Source organism: Mixophyes fleayi, chromosome 9, assembly GCF_038048845.1.
Source record: "Mixophyes fleayi isolate aMixFle1 chromosome 9, aMixFle1.hap1, whole genome shotgun sequence".
Taxonomy (NCBI): domain Eukaryota; kingdom Metazoa; phylum Chordata; class Amphibia; order Anura; family Limnodynastidae; genus Mixophyes; species Mixophyes fleayi.
The window spans coordinates 25201924-25228419 of record NC_134410.1 but is presented as its reverse complement, the minus strand read 5'-3'; the positions used below and the strand labels follow the sequence as shown (position 1 = coordinate 25228419).

Here is a 26496-nt window from a genome sequence, read left to right as displayed (position 1 = left end):
TAGAGGGGACTATATTAGTAAGGAAAACTGCACAATTCAACCTAACAGATATTAACACTGATTCTAAATGTTGGAGAGATAGATACCGCTTAGCCACGACATTAAAACCACTGACAAGTGAAGTGAACAACATTAATTATCTTTTTACAATGGCGCCTGGCAAGGGATGGGATATATTAGGCAGCAAGTGAACACTCGGTTCTTGTTGATGTGTTGGAAGCAGGAAAAATGGGCAAGTGTAAGGATGTGAGTGACTTAGACATAAGACCAATTGTGAAGACTGGGTTAGTGCAGCTCCTAACTGACAGGTCTTGTAGTGTGTTCCATGTATGCAGTGATTCAGTATTAACCATAAGTGGTCCAAGAAAGGACAACCATTGAACCAGCAACAGGGTCATAGGTGCCCAAAGCACATTGGTGCGTGTGGGGAGCAAAGGCTAACCAGCCTGGTCCAATACCACAGAAGAGCTACTGTTGAGAAAGGTAATGCTGGCTAAGATAGAAAGAACACACAGTGCATTGCAGCTTGCTACATAGCCACAGACAGGTCAGAGTGCCCATGCTGACCCCTGTCCACAGCTGAAAGCGCTTACAATGGGTATGTGAAGGGTAGAACTGGAAGAAGGTGGTCTGCTCTAATGAATCACGTTTACTTGTACATCCTGTGTACGGCCGTGGGTGTGGCTTGCCTGGGGAAGAGATGGCACCAGGATGCACTATGGGAAGAAGGCAGTGTGATGCTCTGGGCAATGTTCTAGAGAACCTTGGGTCTTGGTAAGCATATGGATGTTACTTTGACACATACCACTAAATATTATTGCAGCCCAAGTATTCTCTTTCATGGCAATGGTATTCCCTGGTGGCAGTGGCCTCTTTTAGCAGGATAATGGAACCCTGCCACACTGCAAAAATTGTTTAGGAATGGTTTGAGGAACATGAGAAAGAGTTCAATGTGTTGACTTGGCCTCCAAATTTCCGAGATCTCAATCTGATCGAGCATCCGTGGGATGTGCTGGTGCCAGATACCACAGGACACCTTCAGAGGTGTTGTGGAGTCCATGCCTCCACGGGTCAGAGCTGTTTTGGCGGCATGAGGGGGACCTACACAATATTAGGCAGGTGTTTTTAATGTTGTGGCTGATTGGTGTATATCTTCTTTTTTTTTTTTTTTAAATAATGTTACTTTTCTGCTCTAGGGAACAGAAGAAGCCCTACCACGCTGCTTTTTATGTATATTTAGATATGACACAAAAGATCTATCCTGAGCATATTCTGAGTACAGGGCCACACAAACCCTTCTTTGTTGAAAGTCTCTGAAAATAAGCAGAGATACACTGCTCACTTTATACACGCAGAGGACTCGTATAGTTACCCAGTGTGTGAAGAATGCAGGTTATACAGATTCTTCAACAGGCTTTCCTCCTGTTGCTAACACACACATAGCGGGCCTCCATGCACTGTACTGAAATGTGCTATATGTGTAGGAGAACCTGAATTATAGAGACTGGATTATCATCCGATATTTACAGTGGAGTTAAAAAGTTTGTGAACCCTTTATAATTTTCCGAATGCATAAGTATGACCTTAAATTTGTTCCGATAATAACAAAAGGATGTCTTTTTCTATTACTGTTATCTATATTTATGACTTGGATGAAGATGTAATGTGGAAAGGAAACGTTTGGTCAGAATAGACTCGCTGGCAAATTATAGCCTGGTGGGTGAAAACAGCACTGACCTATAGTGCATGAGCAGCAGCCCGCTTATTATATGGCTGGCCGTATACAGCATACAATATGGCTTTCCATCTATTTTGGACCGACTAGCTCCAGCTTGACCTCTAGCAGGACATGCTGTGCATTGTAGTTCCACAACACTGAAGAGCCATAGGCACTGATAAACATAGAGTAGTTGGCTGAAGGCTCAGCGTCCTTGCAGCCTGTATTGAATTTTTTTTTAGAAATGTATAAAATTGTATAAAAAAACTTGAGAATAGGTAAAGTTTTTTTTTTAAACTATATATTTTAAATTCTTTATACAAATATAAATAATTTTTAATATGCTGTTGCCATCCTGAGATGCTGATAACAGAACATGTATTGTAGGGGTACCAAAGAAATTATCACACCGCACTGGGAAACCACTAAACCCCTCAAATACCTATGATTGATATTAAATATAGCAAATGCTTAACCATCTCATATGGGACACACACACACACACTTCACTATAAGAAAAAAGGCAAGAAGTGTATATAAGGGGGACTCTACAGCTTTCTTCTTATTTATTGTAGGGGTACCGCCGTAAACTTGTAAATTTGTATGGGTAAGATTTATTGCTGGTGGTAAACTTTTGATGTATAGAGAGAAGCTAAGAATAAAAAGCCCAATCACTGGCAAAAAAGTTTTCCCCGGGAACATGGCTTTATATCCTTTGGTGAATCTGCCTTATTATTGGATTGATCTTTAATGAAGAATCCCTGACCGGCAACGTCTCAAAACTCCCATTAGAGCATGTGAGTTATGAGTGCAGCAAAATGGTTAAGATCATTATCTGCCATCCTCAGTTCTATCAATGACGCTTCTAAACGGCAGCCACCAGGACTCTTATCAACTTCAGCAAAGAGGAGGAGGACGGTGCAGGGTAAGGTAGAAGATGAGGGTTAGATACTATAAGGGGTAAAGAGAGAGATAAATACAGAGAGGGGAGACTGGCACGTGCAAAGTCAAAGACACACAAAGAGGGGGAAAGAAAGACACACAAAGAGGAGTCTCTGTCTCTCTCTGTCTCTCATATCATAGACAAGGGGGAGATAGCCACATGGAGGGTAACAGACAGTGGAACAATGTAGGAAGCAGGGGGAGGACAAGAGCTGCCCAGGAACCATGCATTTAGGGAAGAAAAGAGCTTAGGGAAGATTGAGGTGCACACATGTGCACTCTGCTTATGATGGGTGGAACAACCCCATTAAGGGCAGCACAGTGGCTAAGTGGTTAGCACTTCTGCCTCACAGCACTGGGGTCCATGAGTTCAATTCCCAGTTATGGTCTTATCTGTGTGTAATTTGTATGTTCTCCCCGTGTTTGTGTGGGTTTCCTCCGGGTGCTCCGGTTTCCTCCCACACTCCAAAAACATACTGGTAGGTTAATTGGCTGCTAACAAATCAACCCTAGTCTGTGTGTGTGTATATTAGGGAATTTAGACTGTAAGCTCCAATGGGGCAGGGACTGATGTGAGTGAGTTCTCTGTACAGCGCTGCAGAATCAGTGGCACTATATAAATAAATGGTGATGATGATGATCATGACCGGAGAGCACATGCATGCCCCACAATGATACACTGTTGTTTCCCCCCCCCCAAATTGCACAGTTTCCCCCCCCCGTCCAGATGCACAGTCCCCCCCAGATGCACAGTTGCTCCCCCCAGATGCACTGTTCCATCGCTCCCAGATGCACCGTTGCTCTCGCCCTAGATGCACTGTTGCTCCCCCCCAGATGCATCGTTGCTTCCCTCCAGATGCACCATTGCTTCCCTCCCAGATGCACCGTTGCCCCCCAGATGCACCGTTGCCCCCCCCCAGATGCACCGTTGCTCTCCCCCAGATGCACCATTGCTCCCCTTCCAGATGCACCGTTGCCCCCCCAGATGCACCGTTGCCCCCCCCAGATGCACCGTTGCTCCCCCCCAGATGCACCGTTGCTCTCCCCCAGATGCACCATTGCTTCCCTCCCAGATGCACCGTTGCTCCCCTTCCAGATGCACCGTTGCTCCCCTTCCAGATGCACCGTTGGTCTCCTCAGATGCATCGTTGCTCTCCTCCCAGATGCACAGTTGCTCTCCCCCCCGGATGAACCGTTGCTCTCCCCCCAAATGCACCGTTGCTCTCCCCCCAGATGCACCATTGCTCCCCCTGTGCATGGCCGCATGCTGCCTCTGTAAGGCTATAGGTGACATGCAGCCGCATGCATGAATAGGATTGGTGGCGGCCCCACTGGTGCCCCTGGAGGGTGTAGAACAAGACTGCACATGACATGGCCGTGTCATTACTGCACTGGCCCAGATCGCACATGTCCTCAGGCCTAGACCGCAACAGATAGAACCCAGGCAGCAATTCACTGTAGCCCCCAATGTCCCCATGCTGCTCTTCTGTATAGTTCTACCAGTTGTCTTATTTAAACAGAGTGGAGTTGTTGATGCTCCTCCCATATGTAGTTTCCAATGTATCTGAATGGTATATACACAGAGGAGGGTCATGGACAACACCACTGCCAGCTTGATTGGTAGTATATAGAAGAGCAGTGTAGGACCATTGGATGCTTCAGGGGAGATCTGGAGAACAGTGAAACAGAAGTAACTTAGGATTTAATAGTAATTTAGTGATCACCATCCTAGATTTACAGTTTTGGGTGGAGTTCCTTAAGTAACAATAGGTTATATAGAGTATCCAAAATGTCTCTAGTAATTATTGGCTTCCAGGTGGAGAATCAGTCATTTTTGGTTGTTAAATTAAGTGTCGGTCTGTTAAGGACCGTAAATTCGTACCCAACCCGGTGGGACAGGTGAGTGATAAGGTCTGAACTGGAATCTAGCCACCTGAACTGGGATCCACATATTACACTAGTCACCTGACCAGGGCTCTGCATATTACACTAGTCACCTGGTCTAAGCTCTTCATATTACACTAGTCACCTGGTCTAGGCTCTTCATACTATCCAGCAGGATTGAGATCTACTTTCTACACTAATGAAGGGTCTGCTTTTACAGCAGCCATCAGAAGTGATTGGGTGATAGTGAAGAGATCTAGGGGAAAGAGGTATACAAAGCTGAGTGTGATAACTTCTAATTATCACCCTGGGCTGTGCTGTGTGTCCTTTACCCCCACCCCCATTCCTGTTTAATGTAAAAATAACATCCTTAATATCTAACATATTAAGCAAAATTAGAACAAGGTACAAGCTTTATGGTATACTGTGGTATTGGTGGCCTGGTTTGGGGAACAGGCCCATGGGGGGCACCAGGGCAACATAAGTTTATCGTAATTAAGTCACATCAAAAACCTCAATCTATCATATTATGAGCTTAACTACAGGAGCCTCTGTAGGAGGAAATTGTAATCAATTATCATGGTGACCCAGGATGATCATCATAATGAGCCCCAGCTTAAGATCGTCTTATGTTTTTCTTAGCAGTAACTTGACATGTCTGCGGTAATGGAGACAATCTGCCCAAACAGAACAGAGCCCAGGCTGTAGAAAGGTAAACAGCGGGAAAGGAGGTTAATTACAGTGCAAATAAGCCAAAAATGTGCTCATTAATAAGATTTTCAGCACATAAGCCAGAATTCTCTTTCTCCCAGTTAACAGTCACATGCTCCCTTCCCTCTTGGCTCACTTGTCAATTTGTACATTTTGAAATAGAAAAACCAAGTGGGGAGGTGACGTGAAGCAGGTTACTGAGCTCCAAGTGATAGTGCTGGTGCTGGGCAGTTGGGCATCCAGTGTCCACGGTTAGCAGAGACACACAGTCATGTATCAGGGGCTGTCATGTCTGGTCCTCTGTGTCCTACTCGGACTGGTTGGAGGAAGCCGGAAGATGCCCAAGTTGGCGGACAGGAAGCTATGTGCGGATGAGGAGTGCAGCCGTAAGTACTTTAGAGCTGATGAGAAATATAATACTCATAATAGCAATGTAGACTACTCTAAGGGCTAGGTTGTTCAAAAACTGCTTTAGTGCAGGTTTAGTGCGAACCTGCACTAAACACACAGCAACCAATCAGACGTTTGGTTTCATTTTCTAACCCGCAGTAGTCAGATAAAAGTTAATTGCTGATTGGTTGCTGTGGTTTAAGTGCAAGGTTGCAATGTTAGTAAATAACCCTAACTCCTTACAAAGATGTTGATAGAAGCAATAATAATATCATAAGCATTAACATCAAAGTCTTCTTTTTGTTTCCATGTATATTGTTGTATTGTACAATACCTAAAGCTTAACACATCCAAAACAGAACTTAACATCTTCGCTCCATTCCTCCCCCTCTCATATTAAGCAATTGCCTCCCAAACCTGTTGTTGGTATTACACTATACTCCGCCCTCTGCTTTATTCATCACCTCCAGTCTCTCTCCCAGTCCTCTCTCCTCCACCTTCAAAATATTGCTAGAATATGCCTTTTTATTAACCAAGATGCAACCAAAACTCTTATCCGTTATCTTATCATCTCCTGCCTGGACTACTGCAAGTCCTTCTATCTGGCATTCCTCTCACCCACTTCAATCTGTCTCAAAATGTCAAAACTGAGCTTCCTCTATCACCGCTCTACATTTGTCACATCACTCTGCAAATCCCTGCATTGGCTCCCTGTGTCCTCCAGATTCCAATTTACATCACTCACCCTTACCTACAAAGCAATCATAAAGCACCACTCCTTCAAACATATCAAATATCATCTCAAGATCCTCTCCATTAAGACCTCTTAGATCTACCTCTGACCTGCATCTCGCCTCACCTCTAATGATCACCCCTCACTCCCGTTGCCAGACCACTGCCATGCCACTACCCAATTATAGAAATCCCTACCTGACCTGATCAGACTCTCCCCCAGCTTCACATCTCAATACACTCTTTGAAAACCCAACTCTATATTAGAACCTACCCTACTGCCAGGTCTACTACTCACACTGATAAACCCTCACAATTGTCCCACAATCACATTCTCTCCTCCTATCTCAGCTGTGCCCTTTTCCCACTAGACTGCAAGCTCTCTCATCTCTATCCTTTATTTTCATTACTGTATTTATTTTGTCTACCGTGTATGTCCTGTTTTATGTATGTCCTGTGGCACCTGACAAATCAATGACAATAATAATGATATTGGGCCTGATTCATTAAGGATCTTAACTTGAGAAACTTCTTATTTCAGTCTCCTGGACAAAACCATGTTACAATGCAAGGGGTGCAAATTAGTATTCTGTTTTGCACATAAGTTAAATACTGACTGTTTTTTCATGTAGCACACAAATATCAGCTTTAAATTTCAGTGTACAAATAAGCTACCAAGTATTTGTGTGCTATATTAAAAAACAGTCAGTATTTAACTTATGTGCAAAACAGAATACTAATTTGCACCCCTTGCATTGTAACATGGTTTTGTCCAGGAGACTGAAATAAGAAGTTTCTCAAGTTAAGATCCTTAATGAATCAGGCCCATTGTTATCAATGTATGTTCCATCAGTCTCCCTGTTTGTACCTCATTACAGAATATGTTGGCAGTTCATTGTCCAAAGCTAATAATAATAATAATAATATTTTTGGCCCATGGAAACAGCTTTGCTAATTTCAGAAATATTAAAGGTGTCATTGCTTTTTCCACTCAGAAAACAACTATTTGACCATTAATAACCTGTAGATAATATTTGACTGGAAACCCGACCTTTAGGACAGTGTTGTGTTGTGTGTCTGACACCAAGGAAATACAAACAGGATGTTGATGGCAGATAAAGTTCAATCTTGATATATTAAGCTCTGGTCAAGCTGGAAGTGACACGGTCACTGAACCTGAGCGCCAAATGGCAACATTTCATGCGACTTGTCCACCTATATTTGTCTCCAAACTGAACGATGACCTTTCGCTCTACTCTCGGGTCCGGTGGAAGGATCGGTCCGTACACATTAGACACAGATATTACAATTATTGGTAAGTGTACGGCACATAAAATATCTTAATGGAAAGATCTTTGGTTGCAGAAGTTTGAATATTTTGATAGCGCAGTATTTGAAGACAATCATATCACTATGTGTGTTTGCGTGGGTTTCCTCTGGGTGCTCCTGTTTCCTCCCACACTCCAAAAACATACTAGTAGGTTTATTGGCTGCTATCAAAATTGACCCTAGTCTCTCTGTGTGTATGTTAGGGGATTTAGACTGTAAGCTCCAATGGGGCAGGGACTGATGTGAATGAGTTCTCTGTACAGCGCTGCGGAATCAGTGGCGCTATATAAATAAATGGTGATGATGATGATGCTGTTAGAACAACCATAATTAAGTCATCTCTTTTTTGCTCATGCTCAATATGTCAAATGTATCATACTTAGATATTTTGCTACTCTTTTGTTATAATGATATAAAACTCTTTATACAAAAGAACCAGAAACAGAAGTCTTGACCTGTTTCTAGTACAGTTCTTTGTACTGCTATCCCAGGCGCTGAAGACATGTTTTTTATTCGTCTTATACCCCGAATGCAGCAGATTGTACAATTGTACATGTGATCATGTAGTATATACTGTGCACACTGTAACATCAGGAGAGGGCACCATTATTACATATAAGATTAACACTTTATTTCCCATGAACAGATCCCATCTCTATGGCGGTGGCACTGTCTGATTACAGCCCCCCAGACTGCCGCTTCATCCCCGTCAGACGCGGGCAAACACTGTACATTTACTCCAAGTTAAAGGGCCGCGGGCGGCTGTTCTGGTTGGGCAGTGTAAGTATGGAGGCACTACTACATAGTAATATATATATATATATATATATATATATATATAACAACTAATCAGTGCTGTGTTGTCTCGCTGTAGGTACAAGGAGATGACTATGGTGAGTATACAGCCAGGCTGGGGTATTTTCCCAGCTCCATTGTGCAAGAAGAACATTATCTGATGCCAGGAAAAGTGGATGTCAAAACAGACGTAAGTACAATGCCGAGTTGGTTATAGTATATAATATGCAGTGATATCATGCCCAAATGGAGCCCTAGACTAGAACTCCCCCAATGCACTTTCAACAATATGGCAAATATTGAAAAAGGGTGTATATAGTGCCCTCTGTATGTTGAATGTCAATTTCAACGTGAATAAATGTGTTGGCTCACCTGAATCACAAGTGTAAGCGCAGTAATAAATGTGATGCAGATGGTATCTTCTTTGAACGTGGTCAAAATGTATCTTATTTGCCCACAAATATACATTAGTCTCAATCTTAGTCCATAGTGGATACTCAGAATTATTTTACAATGGAACTGATTAAACGTAAAACACCCTAAATCTTTGGCCTCAATACAGCAGCTCTGGGCCACTTCCTGGGTTATCTGATGTCACTCATCATGTGATCCCACTGTGCCAGCACAGCACCCCATGTTATACCATTACTGGATCTTAGGTGAGAGTTTAGGTCGCCTTGTGGTCAGTCCAGCTCTCTAGGTCATTCTCATGTCTAGGTGATGGCGATGGCGTATTCTGTCGTGGAACACTTTCAAGATAAATGAAGCTGTACAATGTATCCTGATACGATATAGTTAATGATTTAACCAACGACTGGGAATAAAAAGTCCCAATCAGCAGCCGATCCTTGTGTACACACTTACACTATTTTACATGATCTGTGCTCTTCATCTGTCATAACCATCGGCTGAAAAGATTGTGACTCGGCACACTCCATAGAGATCTGCCGACACTGCTGTTCATGAGGGCATACACACTGCAGGATTTGGCAAACATCGTTCCATCCTTTATAGAGATTTTTAGTCCATTTATAAAATCAAATAAAATGATACGATGTTCTTTGGTGTGATAATCACTCATCGTTGCGGTGAACACACCAATGAAATATCAGGCCGACCGTTCGTTTATCGTTTGATTGGTCCGATAATCGTCTGATAACACTGTAGGGTGTACCCAGCCTCAGACAAGTATGCAGAGCCTGTTTATTACATAGCTACAGACTGATCAGGTGACAAACAGCTCATATAGTTACATGACCTTCAAACGCTGGAGAAGTCTGCTTAGGTCTGAGATTTTATTTCCTAGTATTCGTTAACACATCCGTTCCCTGCTATTTGATATCTACCTGCTTGATTAAAAGTGTGAATGTGAACACTGCTTTAATTAGCCATTACTTGGCCCCCAATGCCTCTGTGCAACTCTTTCCCTCAGCTGACATGATAAATTGTACAGAGCTGACCACTGTCTTTATATATATATATATATATATATATATATATATATATGTTTTCAGTAGCTGGGGGAAGCTGACTTAGAGCATCATTTTAAATCATTGATTCAATTCTCAGTGAATTTTAGGCCACGTGTTATCATATGTACAGGCTAACTGTCAACAGCTTCCGTTGTGCTACTAACTTTCCAAACACAGAGTGGCGTTACTATATATATATATATATATATATATATATATATATATTACTAACTTTTCAAGCACAGGATGATGGCATTACTTCAGAACTATCACGTTGAGATTTCTTCTTAACAGGAAGTCAAGTACATACAGTAATATTCTTTCTACTCTTACATTACATTTTAGGATTTGGTCATCTAAGCAATATTGCAGAGATAGAAGCTGAATGTAGAAATACATGATCATGTTTTCATATTTTGTAGCCATGATATAAGTATCGCTTGTATTCTTTATTTCAGCAATGGGATTTCATGTGTCACTGACCTCCCCTCCCCTGTGACAATGTTCTGCACACCATATGCCGTGGAGCTTACTGGGTCCTACATTACAGGCTGCAACTGGATCGAAACATCTGAGCAGAAAATAAGACTTTTTATTTGCATATACGCTGCTTTCTCTTCATGATATACTATGTACAACATATGCTTATGTAAATGCTAGCTATATATTAAATGAAGAAAAAAACAAAAACCTTTAATCAATAGTGAAATTATTTTATTTAAAGTGAGTCACTGGTGCAAACCTACAACGAATCTTAAATTAAACAGTGAAAACTATTTCCAGCCAAGAGACCCAGAACTTACCTGACATTTGTGCTTTATTATATAATCAGGCCACACAAGGGAAGGGACAAAGGAGTGGTCACAATGATGAATTTGTGGAGGGGTTACACCCTGTGCTGTGATGCTGTAACACTAACATGACCATAAATCCCACCCCACAAGCTCGCTGCCTAGGTGTAATCCTCGACTCACACCTATGCTTTGTTCCCCACATTGACTCTATATCTAAATCTAAATGTTATATACATCTAAAAAAACATTTCCAGATTTCGCACATATCTCACACAAAACACTGCAAAAACCTTAATTCATGCACTTATCATCTCCCGCATTGACTATTGCAATTCCCTCCTTACTGGTCTTCCCCAAAACAGACTCAAACCCCTACAATCTATTTTGCACGCAGCTGCAAAATTGACTCTCCTTGCAAATCGTTACTCCTCTGTTGAATCACTCTGTATGTCTCTACACTGGTTGTCTGTTTTCTACAGAATCCAATATAAAATACTTTTACTAACCTACAAAGCTACACCAACATACATCTCCTCTCTTGTCTTAAAAATATCTCCCAACTCGGCAACGCCGTTCTACACAAGATCTGCTTCTCTCATCCACCCTCATTACATCCTCCCATTCCCGCTTACAGGACTTTTTTCGGGCTGCATCCACTCTATGGAATTCTCTCCCTCGCACAATAAGACTCTCCTCTAGTCTACTAACTTTCAGGCGTTCTCTGAAAACCCACCTCTTCAGACGAGCTTTTAATATTCTTCAACCACCCTCTTGAACTCACTACATTACCTTATTACCACCCGTTACACAACTACCCCTTGACCAACATTGCTGTGTAACAGGATAATTTAGCTTACGAGTCACTTTTACCTTTGCAGTCTGGCTGGGGCGAAATGCAAAATGTAGACTTTACCTCATGTGTCAAACTCCCATTGTCCCATAGATTGTAAGCTTGCGAGCAGGGCCTTCTCACCTCTTTGTCCGTTTACTATGTTTGTCCCCAATTGTAAAGCGCTACGGAATATGTTGGCGCTATATAAATAAAAGATGATGATGATGAACATCTAATGTGAACAAGTGACAATTAAGCATAAGGAGCAAGAGCAATACCATACATAATTACATATGTATTATGGACATTCTTGCATTGATTAGTTGGACAAAGAGATGGAACAGGTAAGTATGTAAACATTGTCAAATAATATTAAATAAAGTTTATTTGAAGAGAAATTTGACAGCTGCCATTCTCAGTTTTATGAAAGAATTGAAATATACAGATTATTGCCATATTTCCAGGTATGGTATCCTCACATATTACATTGACTAATGTTAGGGCTGCCAGTTTAATAAACAGTCATTGACTCTTTCTAATTTTAAACAGACTATTAGTTAAGTCAAATGGAAAATAAGTGTGTGTGACAGGGAAATCAGAGAATCCCTCTCAACAGCTTCAGACATGTCACATCCAAGTATGACATGTAGTACCTCATTTTCACCACTGGATGGTGCCACAAACTGCAGTATTATATCCCAGCACTTAAAACAATGCACAATCTACAAGTGTAATATGCATCATATCAGTTCTCTTCTATCTGTAAAGTTGATATGATTCCGTTTGGTTGGTAGCAAACATTCAGCTCTGCTGGCAAGAGAGGAAAAGGCTGATTCTCTATATCTTCTTACTGCGTATACTGTTTTGTGTTATATTGACATTTTCAGTAGCAGTAGAGTTCTATCGTCAACCCTAATACAAAGATTATTGTTATTATACAGTATTATTTACATACATCACCATTTCAGTAGAGTAGAAGCAGTTGGCACTCCTATAGCCAACACTGGCAGACCCTTAAACGCTCTTGGTGGCCCAGCGTGTGGGCATAATGCAGATTTTTTTCATATGCAGAAAGAAAAAAGAATTTCCTAACCAAGTTAAAGTACCAGGTTGTTAATAAAAACAGGTGCTCAGGTGGTGTTACTAGGACGTTTTCTTTCATTTTGTAACCTCCAAAAACGAACAGTATGAATCAGATTGGCTATTATGGACAGCACAGTGTTTTCCTGGGCATAGGTTCCCATAAATGTCTTGTGCATGGCTGACACCATGCTAGACAAGACTGAAAGTTGGGTATACAGTGTATACAGTGGACTAATGTGAGATTTATGCTTTAACTCCATGTTTCAGAAGTAAAAATATTACTTATTTTTTCTAAAAAAATCCTTCACAAAGACTCCAGTCTCCTGGTATGTGCTGGGACTAGGAAGTTCAGAAGTGAAGTGTGTATAAGTACTGCACATAGATGGGGGCAAACGGCTTGTGCATCACAGGGAGGTCACATCAGAAGAGGAGGGGGGAGTGCAGTGTACTCTACACCGTGTGATCTCCCTCCTTCCTCTGTGGGCTCTGGCCTGAGGGCAAGACATTCTTATGATGTCATTAATAAAATTTGTTTAAATTAACTATTTAATTAGTGTAGCAAGTTAGGTTATTATACTAGTTATGGTTGGTCACTGGTACTCCCTCGGGCTGGAGGCTTTTGGGGGGGGGGGGTCTGTGCGACATATGGGGCTAAATGGGGGAGTTTTGGAGTTCTTGTGGGCTCTGAAGACACATGTGTGGTGCTGAGGACATGTGTGATGCTGAGGACATGTGTGAGTCTGAGGACATGTGTGGGTCTGAGGACATGTATGGTCCTGAGAAAATGTGTGGGTCTGACGACATGTGTGGTCCTGAGGACATGTGTGGGTCTGAGGACATGTGTGGGTCTGAGGGCATGTGTGGTCCTGAGGGCATGTGTGGGTCTGAGGGCATGTGTGGTCCTGAGGGCATGTGTGGGTCTGAGGACATGCATGGTCCTGAGAACATGTGTGGGTCTGAGGACATGTGTGGGTCTGAGGACATGCATGGTCCTGAGAACATGTGTGGGTCTGAGGGCATGTGTGGGTCTGAGGACATGTGTGGGTCTGAGGGCATGTGTGGTCCTGAGGGCATGTGTGGGTCTGAGGGCATGTGTGGTCCTGAGGGCATGTGTGGGTCTGAGGACATGCATGGTCCTGAGAACATGTGTGGGTCTGAGGGCATGTGTGGTCCTGAGGGCATGTGTGGGTCTGAGGACATGCATGGTCCTGAGAACATGTGTGGGTCTGAGGGCATGTGTGGTCCTGAGGGCATGTGTGGTCCTGAGGGCATGTGTGGGTCTGAGGGCATGTGTGGTCCTGAGGGCATGTGTGGGTCTGAGGACATGCATGGTCCTGAGAACATGTGTGGGTCTGAGGACATGTGTGGTCCTGAGAACATGTGTGGGTCTGAGGACATGCATGGTCCTGAGAACATGTGTGGGTCTGAGGGCATGTGTGGTCCTGAGGGCATGTGTGGGTCTGAGGGCATGTGTGGGTCTGAGGGCATGTGTGGTCCTGAGGACATGTGTGGGTCTGAGGACATGTGTGGGTCTGAGGGCATGTCTGGGTCTGAGGGCATGTGTGGTCCTGAGGGCATGTGTGGGTCTGAGGACATGTGTGGGTCTGAGGGCATGTCTGGGTCTGAGGGCATGTGTGGGTCTGAGGGCATGTGTGGGTCTGAGGACATGTATGGTCCTGAGAACATATGTGGGTCTGAGGGCATGTATGGTCATGAGGACATGTGTGGGTCTGAGCACATGTGTGGGCCTGAGGACATGTGTGGGTCTGAGCACATGTGTGGGCCTGAGGACATGTGTGGGTCTGAGCACATGTGTGGGCCTGAGGACATGTGTGGGTCTGAGGGCATGTGTGGGTCTGAGGGCATGTAAGGGAATTTTGCAGTCAGTGTATTAGGGGTGCAGAGGTATTTTTAGGTGTTTTTATTACTGCAATTAAGAGTATTGCCGACCTTTTGAAGGTTGGGGGCCACATCACTGATGTACCTACGGTCATATAATATCATGTAAAGGACCCTAAAAAAAAAGTTGTTTCTCCATCAGGAAGGATCAGGAAAATATTTACGGTAATTGGCCAATAATTAACAGTGAGAAAGCCCATGCATATATGTTGTATGCTACATGAGGAGGAGAATTGTGTGATTAATGACCCTATAGTAACTGCATGGTCTGTTCACACAGATGTAAATGGCCATGTGAACTGACCACAAATTGCCCATGATCATTGATCCGCACAACTTTTACACAAGATCAGTCACCTGTGTGAACGAGCCTTAGCTGAAAGCTTTCCTGCCATTTGATATAGGAGTTTTAAGCCCAGGTCTAACAGGCTCATTTACACAAGGGTGCTAAGTGTTAGTTCATTATAATGTAATTACAAGGGCTCAAAATAAGCATGTTGTATTGTAAATTAGGCTCTGAATGACTGAAGTAATGTAACCAGGAGCATGGGTTAAAGGAAGTTTTTGGGAGCCCCTTCAAAGCTCAGATGCTTGACAAAGTATACCTGTCTACAGACAATGGAGTAACTACATTCTACTCAATATAAACTCAGCGCACAGAATTACTGCCTGCACTCTGTGCAGATGAATATCTTCATCATTGTTCATTCTCTAAGGAGACACAAAACTCTGCAGTGCGGGACAGAGTGAATAACAAATCACGCATAAAAATAGGATGAGGACAGAGTGGGAACAAGGGAAGACTAGGCGGGAAGAACAGGGGGAGAGGGGTGTTTAGTACGCAGGTGGGATCTGAGGGAAATGAAGTTGACATTGTTTGCCTATCTCCTGCCTATCAGTCTATTGTTCACCTTATGGATATGTATACAGACCAATCCACTAAGCTTTCTGTATGCTGATGCTATGTCTCTGTTAGGGATGTTTTTGTGTTGTTGCTCTCAATAAACAGTTATGGAAATGAGGTTGACAAAGCAGGTGCAGATATGAGACAGGGTGGAGATGGTCCCGATGGTGAGAACGTCCAATCGCCAGGGCCGTAACTAGGACTGTGCGACAGGGGCGACCGCCCAGGGCGCAACGCTGAAAGGGGGCACAGTTTAGGAATATTTTAGGTTCATTTGGTTAAAATTGAGGGCTAGGGGGGCGGCATTTGACTTTCTCGCCCCAGGCGCTAGAATTTTAAGTTACGGCTCTGCCAATCGCATAAATATTAGACCTCATACCTACTTTTCATGTCCCACCAACATTTTTACTAGTGTCACATTTTTCAGAGGGCAACTTGTTCTATCCATATGCATTTACCAGGGGTGCTATAACAATCTCACATGTTGGAGGGCACCACGGGAGCTGGCACTCTAAGGGGGTCTGGCACCCTCAATCCCTGCACCGCTCATTGCAGCCTCCCATCCAAGGACTCGCATGTATGGGCAGGTAAATCAACAGCATCATCACCAACATTTATATAGGGCCAGCAAATTCTGTAGCGCCAAAGAGGTGACTCTCCAAGTGTCCCTCTGAGTGTGCACTCACGCTCTTATACTGGCCTCACATGCAGGTCAGGGTACCTGCACTCTGATATAACCTCACACTGCAGCTAGTCTCCTCGGGACTTCTGTTTCACTTCTGGGCTATCATCAAACTCCCCACCCCCATTCGGACTAATCGGTCACAAATCTCTTTCTGGATTATGACTACCATAAACAATTTGTATATCTGTAATATTTGTGAAATACTAGTGACCATATTGCTGGTGGGAACTGCTGCATTCTGTGTCAGTGGGTGAAATATTGTATGTCTTATTATCACATAATTTAGGTCAAGTACCTAACTGTGACAGTGTGATGCGCTATTACTGCCACAAGGTGGCAGCAGATGCTTTTCTTCAAGATTTCAACGACTGCATTTGCGAAGCAAAAAATTGTTTTTTTATTATTATTGCAGTACCGTGTTAGCCAGAAGAATCTATGTGATGTTAAATACTTTTAAGTCAAAAAAGACAAAAGTATTATAGGAGTGATACCTTTATTGGCTAACCAATTTTTTTTTTATATATTTGCTAGCTTTCAGGGCACAGAGGCCCCTTTATCAGGCAAGTTTATAAATGAATGACTGAAAAAAAGGCACAATATTTAAGAGCTGTTACATCAAGAAATATGTACAGCTCTTAAATATTGTGCCTTTTCTCAGTCATTCATTTGTAAACTTGTCTGATGAAGGGGTCTCTGTGCTCTAAAAAGCTACAAATCTAAAAAAAAAAGTTGGGTCTGCATTTGCTATAACTCCATGGGTATGCTGGGGTTTGTAGTACCACAGCATCTGGAAACACACACATTGCCGAAGCCTGCTATGCTATGGCATAGGAGCAGTGCAGAGGAAATCACAACTTCTCATATGGCAAACAAGATTTGGAGGAGATGTCACAAATATGGTTTCAGGGTTAGGACTATAAAAGCAGTCGTCATCATCATCATTTATTTATATAGCGCCACTGATTCCGCAGCGCTGTACAGATAACTCATTCACATCAGTCCCTGCCCCATTGGAGCTCACAGTCTAAATTCCCTAACATACAGACACAGACAGAGAGAGAGAAAAACTAGGGTCAATTTTGATAGCAGCCAATTAACATACTAGTATGGTTTTTTTTGGGATTATGGGAGGAAACTGGAGCACCTGGAGGAAAACCACGCAAACACGGGGAGAACATACAAACTCCACACAGATAAGGCCATGGTTGGGAATTGAACTCATGACCCCAGCGCTGTGAGGCAGAAGTGCTAACCACTGAGCCACCGTGCTGCCCACTATAGGACTATAGGACTATAAAAGCAGTCTTGTGTAAATGTAGTTGTAGATCTGTGAAATTGCCCCCAGGAAAGAAAGAGATGGTAATAAGGAAAGGAATTGAAAGACTGAATCTAGAACATACAAAACTCAAATACATAGACTGCACGTAAAGAAAACGTCGCATATGCCAGTTATAGGTTTTATTACCCTACTTATCAGCCCTAGTTTGATTCTAAACTACGTTGGGATGAGAGCAGGTGTTGTCATCCTCTTTCTGAGAGCTGGTTATCTATTACTGAGTAATAAAGTCATTATCAATTGGAACCATGTTGTACTTATTAACAATAATAATAATTAGTAACAGTAAAGTTAAAGGCTGTACATTACTAATTAGAAACAGAACAATGAAACACAGTGTTTGCTGAACCGTACATAGAAGAAGAAAACATTTTCACAGTAATAGTAGAACATTCTGCTCATATATACGGCCAGAGTGAAGGAGGGAGTGGGCCAGGGCCTCACTCCATTGAAAGTTGAAGCATAGGCCTCTATTAGGAGGTAGAGCGCTGAGTGTTTGATCTAGAACAGAGTGTTTGGAGAAGGACGTGCTGGGTGGGCTCGGGTTCCTTAGGGACAGACAGACAAACAGCTGCTAGGTGTGTGGAATCAGCGGGGGTAAGAGGCAGGGAAAGTACAGGCCTGGTAAAGTGACACTATTCACACCTAGAGTGTTTATTACCAATGTGGGAATATGAATCCTGATGGGGCTTCCACATGATGAGCGCTGGTTAAACATGTCCACATTGTTTTCAAAGTGTTTCTAGATCTGGCCGGTTGAATCAGATGAAAAGCTTAAAAATGTGCTCAAACCTCTCGACCTTTAAATTGACTAAAAAAAATATTGAGCTAATTTCAGGCAAGGCGAGCCAGTTCGGCCATGCTGTAGCCTAAATTGATTGCAAGTTTTTTTTTAATACAACTCTTTTATTTAATGAAAACCGCGAATGCAAATGATGAATCTCAAACATGCGCTGTGAGCCGTAAAAATGAATTGCCATAAGAACAAAACTGTACAGCGATCACAATCGAGAAACAAACACTGGCAGACAATCATGTTGGCTTATAAGAATGCGGCGACGCTGGTAGAAAGGCACAAAGATGACATCATCTATAGGGCTAGTGACTGCCGTAGATGTGACTGACAGCCGACAAGTGTGGGCTTCTCCCCAGCAAGGGTACAGGTCTGGTCTGTATTCTGCAATCTCCATCAATGCCTACAGGCGTGCAGGTGCGGAGATCTACAATGTGGGAGCAATGTGGCAAATCTAACTTATTGTAAGTGGACTTTGGGTACCTTTAGATTCTTCATTCCCTCTGTATAATAGTGTTAACTCTGTAGATCAGGACTACTGTGTTGTGTTACTAGAGTGTAAGCTCTGTGGACCAGGATCAGCTTTCTATAATTCTCCCTATTAGCCAAGATCTGGGAACAAGAGAGTTAAAATCTGAACTTGTTAGGAAAATCCATTGTGCAGGACAGGAACAGCAGATTCTGAGTACAGCTCTCCAGGGTGGAGCTTTCATGAGTAGGAACCTTTAACTCTTTCATTCCCAAATCAGTCCCTCAGTTTAGAGCAAGCAGTGGTTACTGGAGTGAGAGAGGACTTTACAAGGCAGAATTCCTGTATTTCACTTCTATGCAGAAGTTTGCTCTGAGAGGAACAGATCACAGTCCCAGCCACCCAGAGCCCTCCATCCTCCCTGTCCCTCCATCCTCCCCCACTACCTCATATCCCTTAGACCTTCCCCATCTCTCCACATTGATTATCCTAGCATGTCTGCAGCTCCTCCCTCTCCTGATCCCAGCCCTCTGCCTGCAGAGTTCCCGGGAGTGAAGGGGGTGTCTCGCACAAAGAGGGAGGGCAAAAGGATTTTAAAAAGTGATTTCTCCTGTGCTGATCAGCAAACCTGTGGAGATCCGGCAAGGTTCACACCCTCAGTCCAGAGGACAATGCCCCCCCAAGAGTTGTCCATGGAATACACCTCACATTTTGCACCCCCTGTGCCACCTCACAAGCCTAAACCTCTACCACCAGCTGGTTGTCAAGAAAGGAGTCTGAAATGCGTGCTACTGGGAGACGGTGCAGTGGGCAAGACCAGTCTTCTGGTCAGCTACACCACCAATGGTTACCCCACTCGCTACATCCCTACTGCCTTTGATGACTTCTCAGGTAAGATCACTTATGAGACAATCTACCTTATTTGGGGCGATATACATTATAATCTCCAGCTTTGTTCTGTTATGCTGTATAGTTGGGGGTCATAACCTACCCAAGACCCTCTCTGCTGTGACCACTGACTTCATGTCTCGCTTTACCTGTATTCCAATGTATATCAGGTTGTGGCTGATTGCACAGGATTTACTTGTTATTCATGAAAAGTATCTGATATTCGGATATTCTAGGACACCCCTGGGGTGATTCTTGTTACTCTCTGCGATTTAACATCCAGGAATGTATAAGTCTTAAGGGCTAACTCCTTTTTTTTTTCCCCAGTAACAGGTTTGGGCCAGATCTTATATTACTTGACGTAACTTCTGTAGGTGGCTGTTGCGTGTCACCTGTCTTCTAGATCATGTTGTTATACATAGAATAATTATATTTCTTGAATAAGAGATATTGTGCCTCTAATGTTGCACAACTCTATTTTTACTTAATGTTTTTCCGAGTTGTGCAGATTATTGTATTGTAGTCCACTGTGATAAAGGTCATGTTCTGTCTGCTCCTCCATAGACCAAATAAAGTGACATTACATTTCAGTGTACATATAGCCCCAGTCCAGGAATACAGGACGGTCTGATCCGCAGGATGGGGGGTTCTTATCTGATATAAGTGGCTAATTCTGTATAATCTTTTCTGCAGCTTTGGTGCAAGTGGAAAATACTCCCGTGAAGCTGCAACTGTGTGACACTGCAGGACAGGTAGGTGCTTAATCGGATTGTACGTCAACCTGGAAATGTCATGTTATAGTAGTGAGAACAGCATAGATCCCTTGTTTCCCTGCAATGAGGGAGGTACAGACATATCATATACAGCTTTTCTTGCTGTGCCATTGTATCAACCTGCAATGTGAGGGAGGAACAGTCGCTATGTCTCTGCTTCCTTCTCTGTCTGTGTCACCCTACATTTCATACAGCTCCCTTCTGTGCCACCCTGCAGTGGGAGGGGCAGACTGCATATCTCATAGATCTCTTCTGTCTTTGTCACCCAGCAGTAGAAGGGACCCACTCAATACCACTTAGCTGCCCTCTGTGTTGCCCTGCGGGAAGGGGGCGACAGGCAAGACTCTGCATGTCATCATTCTCTCTGTCGTGTGTCACCCTGCAGTAGGAGGTGCAGGCTCAATGTCGCAGAGCTTAATTCTGTGTCACCCTGTAGTAAAAAGAGCAGACTCCATTATCCCTTCGCTCCTTTCTGTCTATGTCACCCTGCAGGGGGAGGAACAGTCTCCAGGCCTCACAGTTGTCCCTCCCCTCTGACTGTGTGTGTGCTTGTTGTCTTGCTGTGTACACACGTGTAAACATATTTTTCCTTCTTTCTCAGGATGAATTTGACAAGCTGCGTCACTTCTGTTACCCCAAAACAGACGTTGTCATCTTGTGTTTTAGTGTTGTAAGCCCGTCTTCTTTCCAGAACATATCAGAAAAGTGGGTCTCCGAGATCCAGGGCCACTGTCCCAATGTGCCGCTTGTTTTAGTGGGCACACAGTGTGACCTTCGGGAGGACGTTAAAATCTTGATCCAGCTGGCACGGTATCGGGAAAAACCTGTGGCCAACTCTTCTGCCAGGGCCCTAGCTGAGAAAATTGGGGCTGTTGCTTATGTTGAATGCTCTGCTCTTACGCAAAAGAATCTGAAAGAAGTCTTTGACACGGCCATTCTTTCAGGCCTCCGTTACTCTGACCTTAGAAGCCAGCGGGAGAGGAAGATGGCAGCCACTGCTAGCAAGATGAAGACTTTGTCTAAAGCTTGGTGGAAAAAGTATGTGTGCGTGTAAGAACCGGCCGCCTCCATTATATGGGGCAAACACAGTGCCAGCTAAGTGCCTTATCCAAAGAGCTAGCACTCCAATCGTTCATCTTCCTGGACCAATATGCTTAAATCCCTAGTGTACGCGGAGTTAAGACTGTGAATGGGGCACAATACTGACTAAATGCAATGCATAGCCCCTGGGAGACACTGTACCTGGGTGGTAGATTAACCTATATATAACGACATTCTGACACTTATTCTCAAAGGGATACATCCAATTTGCACCTATGTTTACACTGGATAATATTCCAGGCTGGAATGTGTCAGAATGAATCTTGGTGACCGGGATGGTGCCTGTACAAAATTAATATAATGATTGCTTTGATTTGCTACCTTACAGTGGTAGCTGAATTCCAAATATAGCTTCTGTTTTAAGAAGTGTGAAACATGTGGATATTGTAATACTATGTATTAGCATGGACACCTGTGTTTGTGAGTGAGGGGATGACTCGGGCTGCTTCAATCTTCAAACAGCCCTTAAATCATGTTTTTGGCAACCTGTAGTTTGCCAGCTGTTGTGGAACTACAAGTCCCAACCTGCCATGCCAATCTCTGGCTCAGAGGGGATGAGGGGACTTGTAGGAGCTGCATTTTGCCCAAGCTTGATGTAAGCAGCCCGATTTCTTAACCATCAGTGCACTGTCACCCCTAGCCATAACACACCAGACTCGTATCCGTCTCAGTGATAACGCTTTACAAGCTTTTGTTTGGGACACACATTCTCATTTCATGTGATTCTGTTTGCAAATAAAATCACTTTTATTAAATATATCGTCTGGTCTTTTCTCAAACCGTAACCCAACACATCCCACACTTGGCTGGATAAAAAGTCCACTGTTAAAGGTCATGGCATTCTGAAAAGTTAGCAGTGAGTCTATACTTCTAACACTTCCTCCACCACTACTCCATAACACTAAGGATCTATAGATAAGAGAAACAGATTAAAGGGGAGATATAGTCTGTACTGTGCAGTGTGTGTACATGTTATGGTGTAGTAGTGTCTGTACTGCACCTGGGCTGTGTGTATACATGTCATGGTATAGTAGTGTCTGTACTGGGCTGTGTGTATACATGTCATGGTGTAGTAGTGTCTGTACTGGGCTGTGTGTATACATGTCATGGTGTAGTAGTGTCTGTACTGGGCTGTGTGTATACATGTCATGGTGTAGTAGTGTCTGTACTGGGCTGTGTGTATACATGCCATGGTGTAGTAGTGTCTGTACTGGGCTGTGTGTATACATGCCATGGTGTAGTAGTGTCTGTACTGGACCTGGGCTGTGTGTATACATGTCATGGTGTAGTAGTGTCTGTACTGCACCTGGACTGTGTGTGTACATGTCATGGTGTAGTAGTGTCTGTACTGGGCTGTGTGTATACATGTCATGGTGTAGTAGTGTCTGTACTGGACCTGTGCTGTGTGTATACATGTCATGGTGTAGTAGTGTCTGTACTGGACCTGGACTGTGTGTGTACATGTCATGGTGTAGTAGTGTCTGTACTGGACTGTGTGTGTACATGTCATGGTGTAGTAGTGTCTGTACTGGACTGTGTGTGTACATGTCATGGTGTAGTAGTGTCTGTACTGGACCTGGACTGTGTGTGTACATGTCATGGTGTAGTAGTGTCTGTACTGGACCTGGACTGTGTGTGTACATGTCATGATGTATTAGTGTCTGTACTGGACCTGGACTGTGTGTATACATGTCATGGTGTAGTAGTGTCTGTACTGGACCTGGACTGTGTGTGTACATGTCATGGTGTAGTAGTGTCTGTACTGGACTGTGTGTGTACATGTCATGGTGTAGTAGTGTCTGTACTGGACCTGGACTGTGTGTGTACATGTCATGATGTATTAGTGTCTGTACTGGACCTGGGCTGTGTGTGTGCAGGTATGTTTATACATGTTTCTGTTGTGTCTGTACTGGACCTGGACTGTGTGTATACATGTCATGATATAATAATGTGCTTTGTTTGCATACATGTCTCAGTGTCTTAATGTACTGTACCTGTAATGATGGAGACTTACAGCTACTACACTCTATATATAGACAGCAAGTCTCTGTGAGGACCTACTTTTGCAGGGATTAGACACCTCACCATGGAGACGGACAGTGACATCAATAGTAAAAGACCATCGTGTATTTCTCTTATTCTTAATTAGGAGGTCTATTTATAGGAAGCGGACAATGCAGGAAATGTATAATCTGTGTGAGGAAATATGGGCTAACGTATGTTCTTACAACTCAAATAAAATAAGCAATTGGTTTTGAGAAATCTGTTCCTTACACCTCAGCGGAAAGTAACCTTGTTTTCTAATAGTGCCCTCTGAGACTGACCTTAGTGGGGAAATAAACCTCAATTAGATCCACACAGAATGTTTCACCTGTCTTGTATGTACAGATGGTGATTTATGTATTGTGTGTATTTTGTGTTTTATTGAACAATGATCTTTCGGGATCAGGTTTATCTAATACGTCCTCTACCAGGTATAGTGCAATTTTCTGCTGCCAAGACCATTTATTGACCCCGAGAGATAAGAGAATGACTAAGTCGAAGATGTTTAACAACAGAAACCTGACTCCTGTCCAACTCTTCATGAAGAGCCTGCGATAAGAAGAAACAGAAAGTCAGGGACTTCCCGAGAAGTGAACTGGGCAAAGATCACTCAGCTGTTTCCAGCAAGCCCATTAACTTATTTTTTTGCTGTTATGTGTTAGGGTGGTGTCACATTGGCCCTTACCCAGCTAGAAAACAAGTACTGTTCATAGCGCTTAAAAAGATAGTGCTTGGGGTGAATGGGGAATGGTCATTCCCTGTCACATGGGAGCGAATACGCTCATAAAACATTGTATGGTTCTTTAATTGTTATCGTTTGACAGGGGAAGAGTATTTCCCATTCATTTCAATGGATCTGCATGGAGCACTTTCAGCGCTGAGAATGCTAGTGTTTTTCTAGCCGGAAAAATACGCTAATGTTCAAGGGGCTGGTGTGACACTATCCTTACCGTCACCGTATCATTATACAGAGTCACGTGATCATTCCTGCAGTACCAATACTCTGTATCATTATACAGAGTCCCGTGATCATTCCTGCAGTACCAATACTCGGTATCATTATACAGTCACGTGATAATTCCTGCAGTACCAATACTCAGTATCATTATACAGAGTCACGTGATCATTCCTGCAGTACCGATACTCTGTATCATTATACAGAGTCACGTGATCATTCCTGCAGTACCAATACTCAGTATCATTATACAGAGTCACGTGATCATTCCTGCAGTACCAATACTCGGTATCATTATACAGAGTCACGTGATCATTCCTGCAGTACCAATACTCAGTATCATTATACAGAGTCACGTGATCATTCCTGCAGTACCAATACTCGGTATCATTATACAGAGTCACGTGATCATTCCTGCAGTACCGATACTCCGTATCATTATACAGAGTCACGTGATCATTCCTGCAGTACCGATACTCCGTATCATTATACAGAGTGGTGTGATCATTTCCAGTGCACATATACTCTGTATTATACCTAACAGAGTGATCCTTATCAGTGTATAGATACTCCTTATCATTATACAGAGACACGTGATCATTCCTGCAGTACCGATACTCGGTATCATTATACAGAGTGGTGTGATCATTTCCAGCTTGTATCTGCATAATCTTAGATCAGTCTGAATTCTCAGACAGTGTAAAATAAATATCTAGTTGAAAACTAAAATTGAAATATTCCTCCATGAAACAGACAACAACTTCCACAATTTGTACAGCATGATCCGGTCTTCTGTATGGAAGGTATGTGAAGGGTGGGAAGGCTGTGACATACTGTACCTGGAAAACTAAATATTATGACGCACGTTCTAAACCCATCCCTAAATCTCCAGAGCACACGTGTGCCAGCTCATCACTGCCGGAGGGGGCCGGGAGTACGGTGTCAGTAGACACAATAGAGACGAGTCCCTGGCATACAGCACCAGTCACTGACCACCGCAGGGGTGCATGAGCTCACTGCTACACAGCTGCTTATCTGTCGGAGGGGACAGGCTGCCAATACAGCTGGAAATGCCTATTATTTATTTATATTCAATCGGAAAAGGCAACAAAAGGAATTATTATTCTTATTATTCTGTAGGTTTCCCACCCTTTAATGTGTTGGCTTGTACGCGCTCTCCTGTGTCTTTTTATGTTGCTTTTGCGTCCTATCTACTGTGCTCTTTAGTTCTATAATAAGGCAGGGTCATTGTCTTTGCCCTAGGACACAATACAAAGCTCTATGCAACACATATAGCACAGGAGAAGTGTATCAGATCCCAGTGCATAAAAAAACCAAACTGCCGGCTGATATTAACAAACAGTGGAAAAGCACAGAAGGACAAAGATACAGCATAGTATTCAGTAAAAGTTGATGGATGGTGTATACAAAGCTAGAAATAACAGTACTGACAGTGGACAACACCTGTGAGCTGTGCACAGATGGCACTTTTCAGTGCCTGTGGTATGCCAAGTTTGAGCTGAGCTCAGCTGCTACTTGAGCACCTATAAAAGTCATTGTCGCCCGTAGGTGCATCTTCATAGAGGACAATTCATCCTGTTCGACTCGCCATCTGCAGAAACAGACCGCAGCCAGGGCAGGCGCTACCATTGGATGACTTAAGGTGATCACTAGAGCGCTAGCATTATCAAGCACCTAAGACACTGTATGAGTCATTGTGTCTCACATATTTTTTCCCCCGTCACCTCTGTACTGAGTGTCGGATGCCCTAAGGATTTAAATTAACCACACACCCTTCCTCACTGGCAGACAATGTGGAAGTGGGATGTGTATAATAACTTAATTGGGCGCACCCTGTGTACTTCCTTTGTGTCGGTGATAGGCTGAGAGTGGTGCTGGGCTGTGATGTCACTTGCACTTCATAAGTGGCATCAGGTCATTGTTTAAACCACTTGGTGAGAGGTTCCTG

The 26496-nt window shown here is 43.3% G+C and overlaps 3 protein-coding genes across 3 annotated transcripts in view; 2 read left to right on the top strand and 1 right to left on the bottom strand.

Annotated features, from left to right (window-relative positions):
* The window catches only part of ACTMAP (actin maturation protease), a 125757-nt gene that overhangs the window by 11731 nt on the left and 87530 nt on the right, over positions 1-26496 (bottom strand). The window lies entirely within an intron of this gene.
* On the top strand, positions 5436-10662 carry MIA (MIA SH3 domain containing). Its single transcript, XM_075185969.1, has 4 exons — positions 5436-5640; positions 8352-8485; positions 8580-8690; positions 10431-10662. The coding sequence occupies exons 1-4, from the start codon at positions 5526-5528 to the stop codon at positions 10452-10454; spliced, it is 384 nt and encodes a 127-aa protein (XP_075042070.1). The 5' UTR covers positions 5436-5525; the 3' UTR covers positions 10455-10662.
* LOC142102273 (rho-related GTP-binding protein RhoU-like) lies at positions 19247-22284 on the top strand. The gene is made up of 3 exons (XM_075187022.1): positions 19247-19658; positions 20349-20407; positions 21030-22284. The coding sequence occupies exons 1-3, from the start codon at positions 19262-19264 to the stop codon at positions 21480-21482; spliced, it is 909 nt and encodes a 302-aa protein (XP_075043123.1). The 5' UTR covers positions 19247-19261; the 3' UTR covers positions 21483-22284.